Below are 18,239 nucleotides of genomic sequence, written 5' to 3'. Positions count from 1 at the left end.
CTCCGACGCGAACCCTCGTCATAAGGCAAAAGGGAAGTGTAAAGAAACGAAAACCCAACCGAAAAGGCATTTTGGACAAGCCTTTAAACCAAAAAGCATAGATGGAAATCCACGAGACTTCTCTAAAACGTTCAGACCAAACGTTACAAATGCAGGAACGTCCAAATTTGCAAGGGACATTGCTGAAGCAATTGCCCCGAAGAGTGCTAAACAAATGCCTAACATAGGCACATATGACGGCCTATCTGATCCAGACGATCATTTGAACAGGTTCATAGCGGGGGCAACCGTTAGCAATTGGACGGAACCCACGTGGTGTTACATGTTCCAAATGACGCTGGTGGGGGCTGCTAGGGCTTGGTTTGATCGTTTACCGGTTAACCACATTTACGACTGGGCAGACTTCCAGCAGAAGTTTAGCCAGCACTTCAGCCAGCAGCGAAAGTATACCGAGGAGCAATGGACAATCCTCAAATGCACACGGGAAGAAGATGAATCTCTGCCAAACTTCATCACTCGCTTCAACTCAAAGAAGTTAAGTTTGGGCAATATCAGCGAGGATCTTGTTCGCGCAGCCTTCATCCAGGGCGCGCAGGACCCAGAGCTTATCCGGACCCTAACGGGTAAAGATGGAATGCCATCCACATGGGATGGCATCATGACAGCAGCCAAACGCTATGCGGAAACGGAGAAGCAACTGGGTAGAGACCTTCCGCAGAACACAAACCTTTACACCCAGAGGACGAGAGAGGACAACGTCCTCACCGCCCGATTGAACAAAAAACGGAAGCAAGGCATTTGGCAGTCAAGGGTAAACTTTGACACCTCATCCGGCTTACAGCACCGATTGGGTGAAAGGGATAATGTAAAGCCGCACCGGAACCCCAGATGGACGCCACTTACCAAAAGCGTCACTGACATATTTGCTACTGAAGAGCTCCCATGGCCAAAGCCTCCAGAAATCCGACATCGTCACGATGCTGATCGGAGCAAATACTGTGACTATCACAGAACAAAAGGCCACAACACTGAAGAATGCATAGACGTAAAAGACATGGTCGAAACATTCGTCAGAGATGGGACGCTCGCGCACCTCGTGGCGAAATAAAAGCTAAGCAGGCAGGTGCGTGTGGAACCACGGCTGGGGTAAACACGAATAAAAAATCAGCTTCAATAGAGACTACATGCTGCGTAAAGAACGAGATCCCGAAACAGGTGCGTGTCGGCTCGATGGCGCTCCCATCCCAACAACATGGAAGGGAGCTCATTTACACAGTTTGCATGTAAATCAATTCCAATTTGTAAAGAAAAGGCCAAGAGCCACTTCTAATGGAAATGATTCTCTCTAGAACATCGAAGCTGATGATTTTACATTTATACTTTTCTGGACACTAATATGCCGGTTTTCACCGCATAATTACGTGAAATCATTGCATGGGAAGGCGGTCCTACCCGCACGAACCCAATAACGTAACAAACCTTCACGCAGGTCAGTTGAAGGGGAAAAAGTTCAGCACCCAAAAATGAAAGTGCCGGTCTATCCGCATGAATCAATAAGGAAACTGAATAATAACCTGTCAACAACCGCGCGTCGAACGGTTAACACTGGTGACGACATTCACATTACGTGAAGTCGTTGCGTGGGAAGGCGGTCTTACCCGCACGAACCCAATAACGTGGCAAACCTTCACGCAGGTCAGTTGAAAGAGTTCATCCCATTAAATGAAAGTGCCGGTCCATCCGCATGAATCATGAAAGGAAAATGAACACTAACCTATCGACAACCGCGCGTCGAACGGTTCAAAACAAAATTCTTAAAAAGATGAGAAAAACCTACACGCAGGTCAGATAAGGGTAAAGTTCTGCCATCCTACTAAGTGCAAGTGACGGTTCTACCCGCACAATCACGAAAGAGGAAGCAAAACTTCACCTATTATCAACCACGTTCAAAGGTTAACTTATCCTCAAAAGATGAGAAAAACCTACACGCAGGTCAGATAAGGGTAAAGTTCTGCCATCCTACTAAGTGCAAGTGACGGTTCTACCCGCACAATCACGAAAGAGGAAGCAAAACTTCACCTATTATCAACCACGTTCAAAGGTTAACTTATCCTAAAAAAGTAAGAAAAACCAGCACGCAGGTTAGATAAAAGTTAAAGTTTAGCCATCCTACCAAGTGCAAGTGACGGTTCTACCCGCACAACCACGAAGGAGGAAGCGAAACTTTAACCCACTATCAACCACGTTCAAAGGTTCTTATTCTGAACACTTGGAAAATTGCTAATTTAAACTAAGTATGCAAGTCATAAGTTTATAAAGCAAGGAACCCAAAGAAGGAAATAACAGTCTTATACGCAAAAAGATTAATATTTCAATGATGTATTACAACAGTGGCCGGGTAACTACCCGCCTAAAAGAAATCTATACAAAGCTAAGTCTATCCTAGCGGTGGGAAGAGATCTTCAGGATCAGGCTTCAGGGCCACCTCCGCTTGGACCAGCACCGTCTGAGCGTGGCTGCCCAAGGAAAGCCTTAAGGATGTTTAGCCCATCATCAGCAGCAGCAGCCTCATTCACCTTCTCCACCACTGGATGCGGGAAGGCAGCGTACTGGTTCACAGCTTGGTCATAAGCAGCTTCAGTATTAACATTGAATAAAGGGAAGTTGGAGGGCGGAAAGCCTCTCTCAGCAAACCCTAGACCAAGCAGGAAGCCAGTCTTCTCCCCATCCTCATGAGAAGCGTTGAGGGCTGCGCTCATCGCATCGTCATAAGAGGTCTCTGAAAGGACCCGACGCGCAACCTACAAAAGAATACAAGTTAGAACATTTTCTAATTACGAGCGGAAAGCGTAAAGAAAAAGATAAAGACACCTGAGGCAACGCTTCTCGAAGCAGCCATTGGAGGGAAGCTTGACTTTCTTTGTAAGCACGTTCGGCTCCGTTTTTATCAAGGTTGGCAAGTTGAACTTCCTTGGCGGCAGCCTCTTCGACGCTTTTGAGTTTCCTTTCAGTGCGGTCAAGCACCCCCCTCTGGTCAAGGATCTCCTGCAGCTTCTTGGCATCTTCCATTGCCAAGGCGTCATGAGCATGCTGAAGAGCCTTTAATTTGCATTTAAGCTGCTCATTCTCTTCGCGAAGCGGCTCAACAACAGCTTCAGCCTTGGCAGCCCTCTCAGTTGAGTTTCGCGCAGTCTCCTTGGCCAGCCGAAGCTGTTCATTCACAGCTTGGGCAGCCTTGGAGCGGGCCTCGAGTCGCGCTTGGACTTCAACCTCGAGGGCCTTGAATGCCTTCTCCTTCTCGGCTGCGGCAGCGGCCAACTGCCGGTTCTCCTCCCGAAGAGCCCGCGCTTCAGATACATCTTTGGCGCGAGCTGCTTTTAACTTGTCGTTTTCACGACAAAGCAGCTCGACGCGGGGCTGCGTCCGGGCCTGGAGAACCCGAAGCTCATTGGTTAGCCTACCCTCTTGGTAGCTAGCCATGGCTTCCCCCAACGCACCATGAGGAGCAGCGTGGCGAGCCCAGTCCACGCACTCCACAGGGGTGCGAAGGGTTGTTCCTCGGCGTATGTTCCATCTTGGAACATACACTTCATTGGAATCCGACACTGCAAAAGAAACAAAGGCAGTTAGGAAAAGATGATAAAAATATATAAGGGAAAAAAGAACCCTACGTACCTGTAGGGTCAATAACAGGCCGATAGCCGCCAAACCCATCATCTGAACCTAAAGGAAATCCATCCAACAGGTCAGGCAGACGGGAAGGTGGCATAGATCGGCGGAAAGCCCGGCGCGTACCTGATGGTCCGGCCGTCGGTGCCGGTGGCGCAGGTATAGTGGCAGCCGCTGTGGTAGCCGTTGTTGGCACCGCCTCCTCAGCAACAGTAACCGCCGGCTCCGTGAAAGATGCTGTAAAAATTGCACTCACGGCCGGCGGAGACACCTTCTCAGCTGGAACAGCCTCAGGAAGGCTGGAACCAGCGGAAGCAGACGCAGGCGCCTGGGTCGACGCCTCGGGAAGGCTGACCGAGCCTACCGTCATTGGCGAGGGAATACTTGCTCCAACTCCACCCTGGAATGCGTCAACATCCACACCTGCACAAGCAAAAGTGTTGGAAAAATTTATTTGAAACAACAAATCTAGACAAGAATTGTGGGGGTACTTACGGGGTTTCTTGAGCTTGAACGCACGGACGAGCGGGGGCGAACCCGATGGAGCCAGCCTCTTGACACCGGTAACCGTCGTCGTCGCTGCCTCCCCGGAGGTAACAGCTACAGCCTCCGGAGCGGTGGTCTCCTCACCACCGGGCTTCCCCGCCACCTCTGCACTGTCTGACTCGGAGTCAGATAGGACTACCGGGCCGGCAGTAGACACCTTTTCCTTACCCTTCCCGGCGGCAGCCTTTTTCTTCCGCACCAGTGGAGGACCTTCTGCGGATTCCTCAGAAGAAGAAATGTCAACTCCAGCAGCAGGCACAGCATTGAGGGGTTCAGGGTAGAAGATAGGCTTACCTGGCCGTCGGTGGCTCAGGATCTCTTGGCCCGGCGGGTAAACCTCCACGAACCGACCCGCGGTCTGCTCTAAGATGGGCAACTCGTTCTCATCCAGAGCACGAGTACCCATCCGCGCGGGACCATCTTCCTCCCGCGGATTCAGGAGCGACTGAAGATCGTTCCCCTCTGAAATCAACAAGAAAGTTAGTAAAAATCGAAGTCAGCAAAATGAAACAAGACGTACCATAAGGGACAGAGTTCGAACCATATTCAAGGACGATCGGAACCTTATCCGCATTCGCCGCCTTCCACACCCGGCTCATCCCCAACATCACCATCGCCGACTCCGGAAAACGGAAAACCGGGGACTGGACCCGGGAAATCTTCGAGAACCATTCCGCCTCCTCGTAGTTGAGGGCGGGAAGGTTCGGAAGCGCCTGGCCATTCTTGAACTTCATGGCGATGGGGATGGCGCGAGCGGATATGAAGAAGAACTCTCTTCTCCATGAGCGAAGACTCCGCTCGGTGGTACAAATCTTTAAACCCTTGATACGGGTTGTAAGAGTGTACCACCCTTGGATGCACCTCTATGTATAGAAGGTCATCAGGCGATCAACGAGGGGCTCAAGGCCCAGTATCCGGCACACCCACTCAAAGTGCCGGACCTTGGCAATGGCCATGGGGTGCACCTCTGTCAGGTGCACACCGTGCCTCTCTAGGACACGGTACACAAACTTTGTCAACGGAAACCTAAGGTTCCCGTAGACAAAGAATGCAGCATAAACCCCGATCTTGCCACTAGGGGCATCGTACACAGTATGGTGGGGTTCAGGAAACTCAGGCTCGAGAGACTCGAGCATGAACTTCCTGATGATATACTGGTACAGATCGACAGGAAGAGAGCACTGGCATTCGCCAGCAGTCTTCTGGTCATCAGCATCATGAGAAGACATGGTGGAAGAAAGACGAAAAGAGATTTCAGGGTAATGCTTTACTGAACAGAAAAATTCGCCGGAAATTACTTGAGAAGAAGAGATGAAAGTAGAAAGTGTGAATTGCAAATAACCTTCTCCCCCTTTATATAGCAATCGCAATTAATGCGATGAATTTAATACGGAAGAGAGAGAAATCAAAGGTGCAATGAAACTATGACGCGTGGCAAAAGCAAACTGGCAACATCTGTCACAAGGACGTATGCCAGAGATTTCGCGGCTACGCGCCCGAAATCCCGTGCCCACGCGCCTGAAAAAAGCAACTGGAATGACCATGTTCTGTCACGTCACCATAACTCCCTGCACGTCCTGACACAGTCAGAAGAAACCGTCGCACGACGTTTCAAAGGTTTGGACTTATCTTTTCACCAACCTTTCGAATTTCAAAATTCAAAATTTAAAAAGAAGCGGGAAAATACCCCCTTACCTTGGCGAACAAGTAACCATAAGACGGATGCGGGTACAGTGTTAAGGCAAAACCCTTCACATACCTAGCACCCGCAGGGAATTGAAGCCAAGAAAACCTTGGCGAACAAGTAACCATAAGACGGATGCGGGTACAGTGTAAAGGCAAAACCCTTCACATACCTAGCACCCGCAGGGAATTGAAGCCAAGAAAACCTTGGCGAACAAGTAACCATAAGACGGATGCGGGTACAGTGTTAAGGCAAAACCCTTCACATACCTAGCACCCGCAGGGAATTGAAGCCAAGAATACCTTGGTAACCAAGAAACCGTAAGACAGGTGCGGGTACAGTGTCAAGGCGAAACCCTTCACATACTTAGCACCTGCAGAGAATTGACGCCAGGAATACCTTGAGAGTAAAGTAACCGTAAGACGAGCGCAGGTACAGTGTTAAGGCAAAACCCTTCACATACCTAGCGCTCCGCTGGGAATTGAAACCAAGAAGGATCTTCTGGGCAATGCTTGCGGAAACGGAAATAGCATCCCCGCATAGCGGGAACATCGAGAACTACGTTGTTTGAAGCTCCAGGATGGAATTGGTGGTCTTAACATAATTGATCACTATGTTCAAAACTACCAAAACCTCATGGAAAATACATACAACTGGGACTCAATGCTCCTGACTTGCGAGGAGGTTACAGACCTACCCGCATCATACCCAAAGACCAAGCAGGAAACTCGGGCATTTCTGCAAGTGACAAGGACTTCCGCGGAAAGAATCCCCATGGAAAACCTTACAAAACCCTTTTCAAAACCCTTTGCTCAAGTCCAAAAGTTCACCTCACTTCATTAAACACTCATGAGAAGAACATTGGACTGGGGGGACTTGAAGAGGTAGGTCCCAGCAGAGCCCAGTTGGACCCGCAAGACTCACCTTAAACAGGGACGTCTGCGCAGAGACCAACTGGATCCGCAGGACCAACCATGCTCAGAGACGTGATGTCCTTACGCGCAGTACGCAAGCTGGTCCCGCAGGAAATGCCTCCCAATGGTGAAGGACTCCGCCTGTCCCCGCAGCCTCGGATACAAGCCATTAGGGAAGGCCACCCGCGCAGCATGGCTACACGCACAAGGCACTTAGCTCTCAATCGTTCAGTGTCACCTGAAGGAATGAGCCAAGCCGGGAGCAATCCCGCACAGAGGCGGGAGGGGGAATACTCCCGCCCAAATAAGCCAGTCCGTATACTGAAGGATCTTTTACTGTACCTGACGAGGTATGGGCAAAATATCTGATCAGAGATGCGACAGCTCACTGACAGCAGCATGGCAGACAGCACGCCACAGCACTGTGACCAATAGCCGCCGCCTACCCACCAACTCCTGCCATACCACGTGCCTAGCCTGTAGTTGGCAGAAGAGGAAGAGTGCACGACACGCCTGCTCTGTGTCAGCCGCTACCTATCCACCACTCACAGGCAGGGCACGTGCATAGGTTACAGTTGGTAGCGTGTTGGGCCGGCTAAACCCCTTGGAAACCTACCTTCGGCTATAAATACCACAAATGGTATGACCATCTCATCTTATCATATCTTATTACATTATCATCATAATATACCTGATATCTGCTCTAGCAATCTCTTAATATACTTTTATATTTAAAGAGCAATCTAGTCTGATTCTCACGCCGGAGGGTGGTCACAAGGAGGAACCCCCCCCTTCTCAGTGACGAGCTCACGGTGTCTGTTTTGCAGGTTATCAGAAGAACCATCTTCCAAGGGTCTAACCCCTCGTGGGAAACATCTCTCCAACCCCCAGGTTACCAGTAACCTGTCGGGGGTCCGGTTAGTGTTTCTTCAGATATCATCTGACATCCGACATCCGCCTTTAAATTATGTTGATTTTCTTTTCTTTTGGTACTTGTATTGGTTATAAAGGTACGACACATTTACACTTCGCATTTTGATTTGGTAAGATTAAAATGTGTTTCATGCATTTATACTATATGTTTCTTTCTTGTTTTTCTTTAAAACCAAGAATGGTCGATCTTCGTATCTATGGTTTGTCAGTAGGTCATACGACCTGCATGGATCTATAAGCAATGTGGGGTGCGTCTAGTTTGCCAAATTGTCTGTTTTGGCCCAACATGTAGTTTGACGTATTGGCGATTTTGGCCCATCAACTATTAACTTTTCATGTATGTTCAATATGTTTAGATATGGCGGCTTTCACAAGTATAGTTAGTGGTTTGGTCTATTTTTTGTTTAAACTGGTCAAACTAAAGCATAAATGCCCAAACTGAACAATCGCTTATTTTGTACTGATTGGTATACGGCTTTGTTATACATTACATTTTGGTGAATGGTGGTTGTGTTTCTCTACTTCATAGTTCATACGTGATGTTTCTTGATATTCCAATGTTCTCACAATCTCACTTCAATTATGAAGAAACACTAAGTGACCCCGGGCAGATTACGGATAATCTGGGGGTTAAATAGATGTTTCCCACGAGGGGTTAGATCCGGCAAAGATGGTTCTTTGAGATAAGATAAGATCCGATGATCATACCATTTGGGGTATTTATAGCCGAAGGTAGGTTTCCAAGAAGGTGTAGCCGGCTGAATAGTATTCCTGTTCTACCAACTGTGGCCTACGCACGTGCCATGCTGGTAGTTGGTGGGTAGGCAGCGGCTGACAGTGACCAGGCCTGCTGTGTACTATTCCTTTTTCACCAACTGTAGGCTATGCACGTGGTATGACAGGAGTTGGTGAGTAGGCAGCGGCTAATAGTGACATACAGTACAAGAGCATGCTGCTCGCCATACTGTTGTCAATGAGCTGTCGTATCTCTGGTCCGATCTTTTGCCCATACCTCGTCAGGTACAGTACAAAAGATCCTCCAGTATCGTACGGACTGGCTCATTTGGGCGGGAGTATTCCCCCTCCCGCCTTTGTGCGGGATTGTTCCCGGCTTTGCTCATTCCTTCTTCAGGTGACTACTGAATTATTTTGAGAGCTAAGTGCCTTGTGCGTGTAGCCTTGCTGCGCGGGTGGCCTTCCCTGATGGCTTGTATCCACAGCTGCGGGAACAGGCGGAGCACCATTGGGAGGCATTTCCTGCGGGAATAGCTTGCATACTGCGCGTAAGGACGTCACGTCTCTGAGCATGGTGGGTCCTGCGGATCCAGTTGGTTTCTGCGCAGACGTCTCTCTTCAAGGTGAGTCCTGCGGGTCCAACTGGGCTCTACTGGGACTTACCTCTTCAAATTCTTTGTAATTTTGTTATTGTGTTAGCAAATTATGCTTGTTCTACAAATCATGTGTTTCATCATTTATGGTAAACATTCAAAACGTTACTGCAAAGTACATTGTCTTCGAAGATATAACATTTTATATTAAAAACCATGATTCAAAATTCACATTGTCTTCGAAGATTCAAAGCTTTCGAAATGTACTTTTACTATAAGTCTTACGCACACCTTCATAGTGGTTGTGTTATTTGTTCTGACTTTGAACCAGGGATGATCGTTTTCGGTACGGATACCAGTTGGTACCTGGTACCGTACTGATACCGATTTGGTATCGTCGGTACCAAGTTTTGAGTTTTTGGTATCAGTACGGTATCGGTATTTTCCGAATTTTTCACGAAATACGGTACCGTACCGATACCGGTACCGTATTGGTACCGAACCGAACATTTCGGTACTGGTACTGGTACCAACTATTTCCGAATTTCGGGATCGGTACCGGTACCATCCCGAGCCCATCCCTACTTTGAACTTACCCTTCATTATTAGATCACATATTTGTTTTGCCACTTTGTGACCATCACATTTATTTTGCTCACAAGCTACTCAAGATTCGATTGTTAAAAGGCTCGAAATAAGCCGATCTTTTCGAGCCTGAAATAAAGCTCATTCAGTTATCGAACCCGTGCTCGAGCCTTATGTACTTTTAAGATTTGTCTATTATGAACTTCTATTTATTAATTTCACACCACACGGTAAAGTTTCGTCTTCGAGATTCGTTAAAATATTTTGAGCCGAAGATGGAAAAAATATTGGGCCTTAAGTAAAAGTGCTTTTTTAGGGTTTAAATAATTAAATTTTAAATGAGCTTACTTGGTTGTGATTTGAGTTATGCAATTTCTTTTTATTAAAATAAGCTTAAATTATTTGAGTAACTGAGTTTAAACATTAAAAACACATATTTTTTTTGCATAAAAATATATACAAATTTAAAAAAGAAATTCTGGCCTACCAGATGACTGAGCCGGTGGCCGTCGACCACCCTACCCTCCTTCAAACCTGACACTATTAAGCTTGAGTTGTGCTTTGGCTCGTTTAAGATACTACACGAGCATGGGCTGAACTTATACATATTTTTAAGGAAAATTGGAAATAAATAATCCCACATTTTGTGTATTGACCGATAATAATCCAACCTTTAAAAATCACTACCAATGGTCCCACATTTCAACTATTTTTGTCACAATGGTCATTCGTTAAAAAATACTTAACGTCGTTAAGTTTTTTCCTAGTTTCAAATCGATGTTTTAGGGCTTTTGATTGGAAGAAGGACACGAGTCGACCGATGTAAAATTTATCTCGAAATGGTGATCCAAACGATGAAACAATGTTTCAATTCGAGTGCTTGAATTTCCAATTAACAAAAATCAAGCCATTTGAATTACCGTTTCGAGATAAGTTTTACATCAGTCGACTTATATCATTATTCTAATCAAAAGCCCTAAAACATCGGTTTGAAACTACGGAAAAAACATAACGACGTTAAGTATTTTTTAACGGAGGACCAGTGAGACAAAAATAGTTAAAAGGTGGGCCGTTGCTAGTGATTTTTAAAGATGAAATTATTATCAGACAATACACAAAAGGTGAAATTATTTATCTATAATTTTCCTATTTTTAAGGTTTATTATTTCAAAACATATAAAACTAAATAAATATATATATAAATTAATTAATAAATAATAAACGAGTCAAACACAAGTCTAACCTTGAACTCGAAAAATAACTCACCTGTCACCGGCCGGACTCGAGTTTTTAGAAAAAGCACGAAATAAGCTGGTAAATAAAAACATTTGAGATTTAACTGTTACTAATATTTAGGGAAATAATTAGGTTTTGCTCGCAGAATCATCATCTTCTTCATCACTTCCGATTTGTACCAGACGCAATCCATTGCCGTTAATATCTTCAAACTCATCAGGTTATTACTTATCATTTACCTCATTTTAGACTGAAGCTTTCAATTCGGTCATTCATTCACGTTTCTAATTGGTACCTATAAGCTAGGGTTTCAAGTTTTTTATCATTTAATTCGCATTATATTTAGCTCACATTTGTTTAATAAATATCACTTTGAGTTGCCGTATATGCACCAGTGCTGTAATTTTGTTATCTGTTCATGTTCGTCCGTTAAAGTTTTAGCGGATAACCGAACGCTTCACGAACAGCTAACCGAACGAAGTTTATTGTGGTCAGTAGCTGTCCAGATAATATTTTAACTATTTTCTATTAATATGATAACATGTGTTCATGTTCGTTCGTTTAATTAAGCAAACGCCAATTTTTTGTTCATGTTCGTTCGTTTATTAAATATACGAAACTGTTCACTGACCGTTCGGTTCGTTCAGTAGTTGTCCAGAGAATATTTTAACTATTTTCTATTAATATGTAACATGCGTTCATGTTCGTTCGTTTATTAAATACACGAAAGGTTCATGGACTGTTCACTGAGCGTTCGGTTCGTTTAGTGGCCTACATGTTCGTGTTCGTTTCAAAAGGAAATGAACTTCTCGGGAGTGGTTCATGAACAAAAGCAGTGTTTTATTTGATTTGACGAATTGAGAGTGGTCGGTGTCTACGGTTCGGTCCGACTACCAAGTTTGTTATGGTGTTTTTTTTATTAGTAGTCATGTGCTAATTTTACATATTAGTTAATCACATAATACTCATATTTATTTGTTTTATATATGTTTTATAGTTAATAATTTTGCTTGGATTTATATGATAAGATTAGAAAAGTCTTTAAAAAGTATTAAAAACTTTTAATGAAGAAAAATGGACATAAATGCAAACATTATCAAACGTTCACGGACAAGGCATCTGTTTGTGTTCGTTCATTTTGTTAATCAAACAAAATCGGAAATTCCTCTTTCATGTTTGTTTGTTTATTAAACAAACGAGCATAAACAAACTTCCTTCTTAAAGTTTACGAACAGTTCATCGAACGTTAGGTTGGTTTACAGCACAATGTATGCCCCTGTCAGTTGATCTACAACAGTACTCAAATGACTTGATTCCTTGTTTGCAGCAGAGAGCAACAATCATACAAGTTGCTTGTCTATGTTGATGATGTCATTAATTAACGCACGAACGAGTTAATGCACGGAGAAAATTTTGAATCTTCTGGTTCAATCTATCTTTATCTTCTGCTGTTGAAATGATGCTGCGAAGGGTTGGCAGGAGAATAGGGATAGTGACATTGGGGAGATTTAGGCAACCAAGAGGTAAATGTTTATCTACAGATAAAAAACCTATTGTTGAACCGAATAATAATGGAGAAAAGAGTGATAGTTTAACTCATCATGACTCGTATCGAGACCTGGATAAACTTGATTTCATGACTGCTGCCAAGATTCTCTTCACAACTCCTCCTAAAAAGAAGAAATTCGGGTATCATTTTTGCTTCTTTTTTTTTTTTTAACTTTAGGCAGTTCTTGAGTTCTTGGCCAAGTTGTGGTATGAATCTGGTTTAGGCATTTTGTCAAACACTTGGCATGCAATTGCATACGTGAAACTAACAACGCATGTCAGTTTTTTTTTTTTTTCATTTTATCATGGCACTCGTTTCTGTCGACTATTTGCTAAAGTCATAAGAATATCTGCTGATTTACAAGCTAAAAACATAAAACTAATCAGCCATGTGTATGTATGTGTATGTGAATCAAGATTGGTGTGCTGTCTAAACTCTCAATTCTGTATGCCATGAAGGACCGTCTTAATCTTTTATATGACTAAGTATTGAAGCTTAAATGAGAATTCTTTGTTTTAATAAATGTTTTGAATTTTAGAATGTATAAATAAAAAAATGTTGCATGAAACACGTATAACATATATCAGATAATCCAATCACGTTAACATATAAACATTGCAAATTCATTAATTATACCTCCCACTCAAAAGAATATTATTCACATGAATAGTGCTAGAACAAAAAATTGAAACTTTCTTTTTGCATCCTCCATGCTTATGTATGTGTAATTGTGTACTAGTTAGAGATTCCCTTTTTCTGTAGTAATTTTTTCTCACTAGATTTCAGTTAACAAAATAAGCGGATCACTAGACTGCTTCTGTTATGCAACTGATGATACTTTCTGTGTTAGTTTCTTGCCATTTATTGTCAGTCTCTTAGGAGTTAAAATATAAGCAAGATTCAAAACCACTAAGCACTAATGGTTGAAGTGTATGATATAAAAGGTCATACCCTACAAATGGTTTTTAGCAATCTACAAGATTGATCATGAACCAAACACCTGTATCAATAAAAATGTAAAATTGCTGCAGACAAAGTTATGGATGCTCTATATAAATTCTTGTTATACAAAGTACAATGGCAATAATCAAAGCATATGCTATCTGTTGATCTGGTCTTATGAATTTGTTGCACATGTAACGTAGTGATTTAATTAACACTTTTCAGTGTCTGATTCACAGGCTTGATTTTCATCTGGTGCAGCTCTTCTTTGTTTGCTTGCCTTCACTCGGTATCTCTCTGTCTCTCTACACATAACACATACATATATCAGCTTTCAAGTTTTGTTTTATCTCTAACGGGTCAAATCTGGAAAAAACGAGTCAAAACTCATCCAATGAGTTTTTTTTTTTTTTTTTAATTTTAGAACCTTGTAAATCATTTTCTTCAGAAAGTTAGATTATGATTGAAATTAGATAAATCATACCTGACACTAGTTATCGATAAAAAAATATATAACTTTTTGCAAAAGGTGTTTCGGGTCAACCCGACCCAGCACATCTAATGGCTAGTTTTTTCTTGTGACAGCTGTCTATTTGGTTGCTCAATATGCTCGTCATGAAATGAAGAAAATGGATGCGGTAACTAAACTCTCCTCGTATACTTTAATAATCTTCACATATATCTTGGTTATTTATCTGCTCATAAAATATGTTGCAGGAACTGGAAAAGAGACGTATTGAAGAAGCCAAGAAGTTAAAGGAGACCGAAGACGAAGTACTAAAATCTAATCCACACTTGATGGAGGTAAAAGAGAGATTAGACAGCTTGGAAAAAACCGTTAAGGAGATGGTAACAGAATCCAAAAACCAAAGAAACATGAAAGTTTCAGAGCAAAAAGAAGATGACAAAAAACAGCAAGTAACTAGCCCTGCAGTTGAACACAGCCAAAATAAACAAGAAACACAATGGGATGTTGGTCAGACCACTACACAAGGCAGGTCAACCGGTGATAAGAAGTAAACCGCAAATGGGCTCGGGTATGAGTTAGATATCTTGAAGAAAATTTTTGATTAGCTTGATGGAGAATGTTAGAATGAACCAGTGATTTTGGTTGTCTAGATTTATAATTCGGGTAACTAATAGAATGATTATTCTGTTTTTCTTTACTCGCAGAGAGTAACATAACTAGTCAAAATGGTAAGCTTTAGTATAAGAATTTTTTTGGAGGTATCAAATATGAAATTATTATCCTTTTGAAGAATATTTGTAACCGACACTCGGTCATGGTTACGATTTGTGGACTGACAATACTCTTTCAGGAATGTATTAGTTTTAGAAAATTCTGTTGTTACGGTACTCGTATATATCATATTAGAGTTGATATGGTTGATTGTCGACGCTCAAGACTCAAGACGCTTACGAAGTAATAATCATAATCAAAATAAAATTGTTGTAATGTCAAACTTAAAAAGTCTTTCAGCGTGTGAAGTCTTTTCATCAAAAGTTTCTATTTTGATAATGCAGTGTTCAAAATCCTAGGAGTACCAAATTATAAATCTCCCTGATTATTATATGATCTGCCTTAAGACTTAATTCATTGTAATACATAAATGTACAAAGAGTGTTAAAATGAGAACATTTTTTTTTTAATCAAAAACTGCAAGAACCGCATAATACACTTGTATATCTTTCAAGGTGTTACAATGTTTAGGGGTATTTTTGGGTATTTTTCAGGTATAGATTGGGCATTTGAAAAACCCGGTTTCGGTTTTCCGGTATTACCGGGTATAAATCTGGTCCGGGTCCGGTACTAAAATGCATACTCTACGGGTAGAGTCGGGTACGGGTTTAGGTATTAAAAACCCGGGTACAAAAAAAAACCGGTTCTGGGTATTTTTTTCGGGTCGGTTTCTGGGTTCGGGTTTTTGTGCACCTCTACACAAACCGGTTATTCGAAAACTGGTTAATTTAATAACCGGTTGATGGCCAACGGTCACTTGGTTTTCAAGCACAAAAACCTAACCGGTTTGGTTATACAACTGGGAGAAAAAAAAAATAATTAAAAAACCTAACGGGTAGGGTTAGCCGGTTAGTTGTAAATAATCCAAACTGACGATTCATATAATGGGCCGAGTTGTGTAATTCAGAAAACCTAAATTTTCCCCTCATTATTCTTCTTGTTCCAGTTGACGCAGCTTCTTCATCTTCAACTTGTCAGTAAGTTTTCTTCCTTTCTTCAAATTTGTTTTGTTGTGTATTATGAAACCCTAGTTTCCAAATAACATAACAGGAGAGACGACACGTTGTAATTATTATATCAACTAATTATAGATGGAATCCATAGTGATTTTAATTGATATATGAACTGCATATTTATAAAAGATAGATGATATCTAGATGAACCTAAACGACCTAGCTCCGACTGTGTTATAAGCCGAGCTCGAGCTTGAACCTCGGCTCGTTTTGACTTATGAGACTTCCGTCTCGAGCTCGGCTCGATTCAAGCTTTTTTTATAAAGCTCGAGCTTGGCTCGTGAGTCAATTTATCAAGCTATGTATTATTTATTAATAATTAATCTACATACGTTTTATAATTGTTTTTATGTATTTTGAGAAAGACCTTAAACAAGCCGCCTAAGCTCGGTTCGAGGAGCTCGTGTAGTGCCTTTACTGGGTCCAAGCTTGGCTTGCCTCGAGCTCGGCTGTGCTATGTGAAATTAGTTAACAAAAGTCCAAAAGAGGTAAAACTTAAAGTACACAAGGCTCGTTAACGCTTGATGAACCTAAATGAGCTTCCCATACAAGGCTCGAGCTCGGGCTCGATAACTACATGAGCTTAATTTGAGGCTTGGGCCCGGCTTGAGCTCAAAAAAGCTTGGCTTGTTTTGAGCTTTTTATTGATCCGATCTCAAGTAGTTTGCGAGCAGCTCGGCTCGTTTGCATTCCTATATGCATAAATTTTTTAACCATCATTAGTTTTGAGGTGATTAAAAGACTTTAGCTTATTGTGATTAATAATGTTGGTGATGTTTTGAGACTTGTAAACATTTTGCTCATGATTAGGCTAGACATATGCATTGATGTCTAAATTTTTATATGTATTTGGGATGTTATGGCGATCTGGTAATTGTTATTCGCTTTATTATAGACGAATGTAATGCCACTCATTGTACTAATGCAGCTTACTTTACTTGTGCTTCTATTAGGTATTATCAACCATCATGGCTGATGAGGAACCACAGGCTCTTAACTATGTATCCGAGATTGTTTTGAAGAAAAGAAAAAACAATGAGGACTGGGCAATTAGAAGAAGAGAGCAGTTGGAACAACGGGTTAAGAAATCGAAAAGTGATAATTTTGTTATCAAGAAACCCGAACAGTTTATCAGAGATTACCGTGACAGGGTAATTCTACATTTTATTTTGTGATTAATGAGCTAACCCTTGATTAATTAAGTTAACTAACATTATTTTACACCTGTTTGTGCCAAGTTTTCTTATCTTTTATAGAACTAACAGTTTTTTTTTTAATTTTTATTCAGGAGGCTGATCTTATCAAAATGAAACATCGGGCAAAAAGACCAATAAAAACATCTAATTTATCCCAATCAAAGCTTCTTTTCGTTATACGTATACAAGGGTATGCTTTGGTGATATTTTTCTTTCTTATTATTTTTTTTGTTTTCTTTTCTGTTTCTTATATTACTCTTTTGTTAATAGTAAAAGCGACATGCATCCTCAAACAAGGAAGCTTTTGTACTCTCTGAGACTAAGGCGAATGTTCACCGGTGTTTTTGTCAAGGCAAATGAAAGAACACTGAGCATCTTACAAAAAGTTGAACCGTATGTCACTTACGGGTAAGAGCATACATAATCTTTTGGTTTCACCTAATACTGTTTAAAGATCATCTTTAATGTTTTCATTCTCATTTGGCTGTTTAAAGGTATCCAAATCTAAAGAGTGTGAATGAGCTGATATACAAGAAGGGTTTGGCAAAAATTAACAGGCAGTTGTACCCTTTGACAGATAATAATATCATTGAACAGGTATATTTTATGTTTTCATTATAGGTGTTAAAACGAGTGAGTTCGGTGGGTTGGTTATGGATCAAAAATGTAATTTACATGTTGATCAAAACGAGTCGGATTGATCTGAAACATTTTTGGCCGAACTAGATATTATACGTCTCCATGTTTCTGTTTTTCCTAAAGATATTATATGTCATCCTGTTTCTATTTCTCTTAAATGTATTTAGTATTCACCTTAATGGTTTTTTCAGGCACTTGGTGAGCACAAAATTATATGTATCGAAGACATTGTGAACGAGATTGCGAATGTGGGTCCGCATTTCAAGGAAGTTTGCAACTTTTTGTGTCCGTTCAATTTGAACAAGCCCGAAAAGGCGTTGCAGGGTAAGAAGAAGCCGTTCAGGATTGGGGGTGATTCTGGGAACCGTGAAGATCAGATAAATGAGTTGATTAGTAAGATGAATTGATTATGTAGCCCAAACATAAGATAGTCCAATCTTTTGTTGTTTGTCTAAACCAAGTGTGAGCCGATTGGAATTTTGGATTTTGAACTCAACAATGGAACCTTTTTTCTTTTTCTTTCTTGTTTATGGGTTTTCCTGCTTGGTTATTTGGATGGTAGAAATTTTGTATGTTTACCTTTCCCCTGCTAATTTTTGGCCTTAATGTTTGACAATTATTGTGATGCGTTTTACCGTGAATCGCCTTTAAGCAACACAAAAAAAAAAAAAACTGTCGTGAGTCGTCTATAAGCAACTAGATAGTCTTTATGCAACAACATCTCACGCAACTACCAAAACTGTCAAAAGTCGTCTATAGGCAACT

At 41.8% G+C, this 18,239-nt stretch overlaps 2 protein-coding genes across 2 annotated transcripts; both read left to right on the top strand.

Annotated features, from left to right (window-relative positions):
- Positions 1–12,225: 12,225 nt before the first annotated feature.
- On the top strand, positions 12,226–14,421 carry LOC143551879 (uncharacterized). The gene is made up of 4 exons (XM_077042227.1): positions 12,226–12,584; positions 13,626–13,675; positions 13,972–14,024; positions 14,104–14,421. The coding sequence occupies exons 1-4, from the start codon at positions 12,352–12,354 to the stop codon at positions 14,404–14,406; spliced, it is 639 nt and encodes a 212-aa protein (XP_076898342.1). The 5' UTR covers positions 12,226–12,351; the 3' UTR covers positions 14,407–14,421.
- A 2,165-nt stretch (positions 14,422–16,586) lies between these two features.
- LOC143551869 (large ribosomal subunit protein uL30z-like) lies at positions 16,587–17,966 on the top strand. The gene is made up of 5 exons (XM_077042218.1): positions 16,587–16,790; positions 16,928–17,025; positions 17,106–17,243; positions 17,330–17,432; positions 17,666–17,966. The coding sequence occupies exons 1-5, from the start codon at positions 16,608–16,610 to the stop codon at positions 17,879–17,881; spliced, it is 738 nt and encodes a 245-aa protein (XP_076898333.1). The 5' UTR covers positions 16,587–16,607; the 3' UTR covers positions 17,882–17,966.
- Positions 17,967–18,239: the final 273 nt, after the last annotated feature.

This window comes from Bidens hawaiensis, unplaced genomic scaffold (assembly GCF_021521415.1).
Source record: "Bidens hawaiensis isolate Kalapana, Puna unplaced genomic scaffold, B.hawaiensis_p1.1 tig00001016_1, whole genome shotgun sequence".
NCBI lineage: Eukaryota > Viridiplantae > Streptophyta > Magnoliopsida > Asterales > Asteraceae > Bidens > Bidens hawaiensis.
This window is presented reverse-complemented; position numbering and strand designations above follow the sequence as displayed.

Excerpts from the sequence above, each read along its gene's own strand:
- LOC143551869 (XM_077042218.1), top strand. The coding sequence starts at position 16,608 with ATGGCTGATGAGGAACCACAGGCTCTTAACTATGTATCCGAGATTGTT. Across the intron at positions 16,791-16,927 it reads TCAGAGATTACCGTGACAGG|GAGGCTGATCTTATCAAAAT; the intron begins GTAATTCTACAT and ends ATTTTTATTCAG. Across the intron at positions 17,026-17,105 it reads TTCGTTATACGTATACAAGG|TAAAAGCGACATGCATCCTC; the intron begins GTATGCTTTGGT and ends TTTTGTTAATAG.
- LOC143551879 (XM_077042227.1), top strand. The coding sequence starts at position 12,352 with ATGATGCTGCGAAGGGTTGGCAGGAGAATAGGGATAGTGACATTGGGG. Across the intron at positions 13,676-13,971 it reads TGTTTGCTTGCCTTCACTCG|CTGTCTATTTGGTTGCTCAA; the intron begins GTATCTCTCTGT and ends TTCTTGTGACAG. Across the intron at positions 14,025-14,103 it reads AAATGAAGAAAATGGATGCG|GAACTGGAAAAGAGACGTAT; the intron begins GTAACTAAACTC and ends AATATGTTGCAG.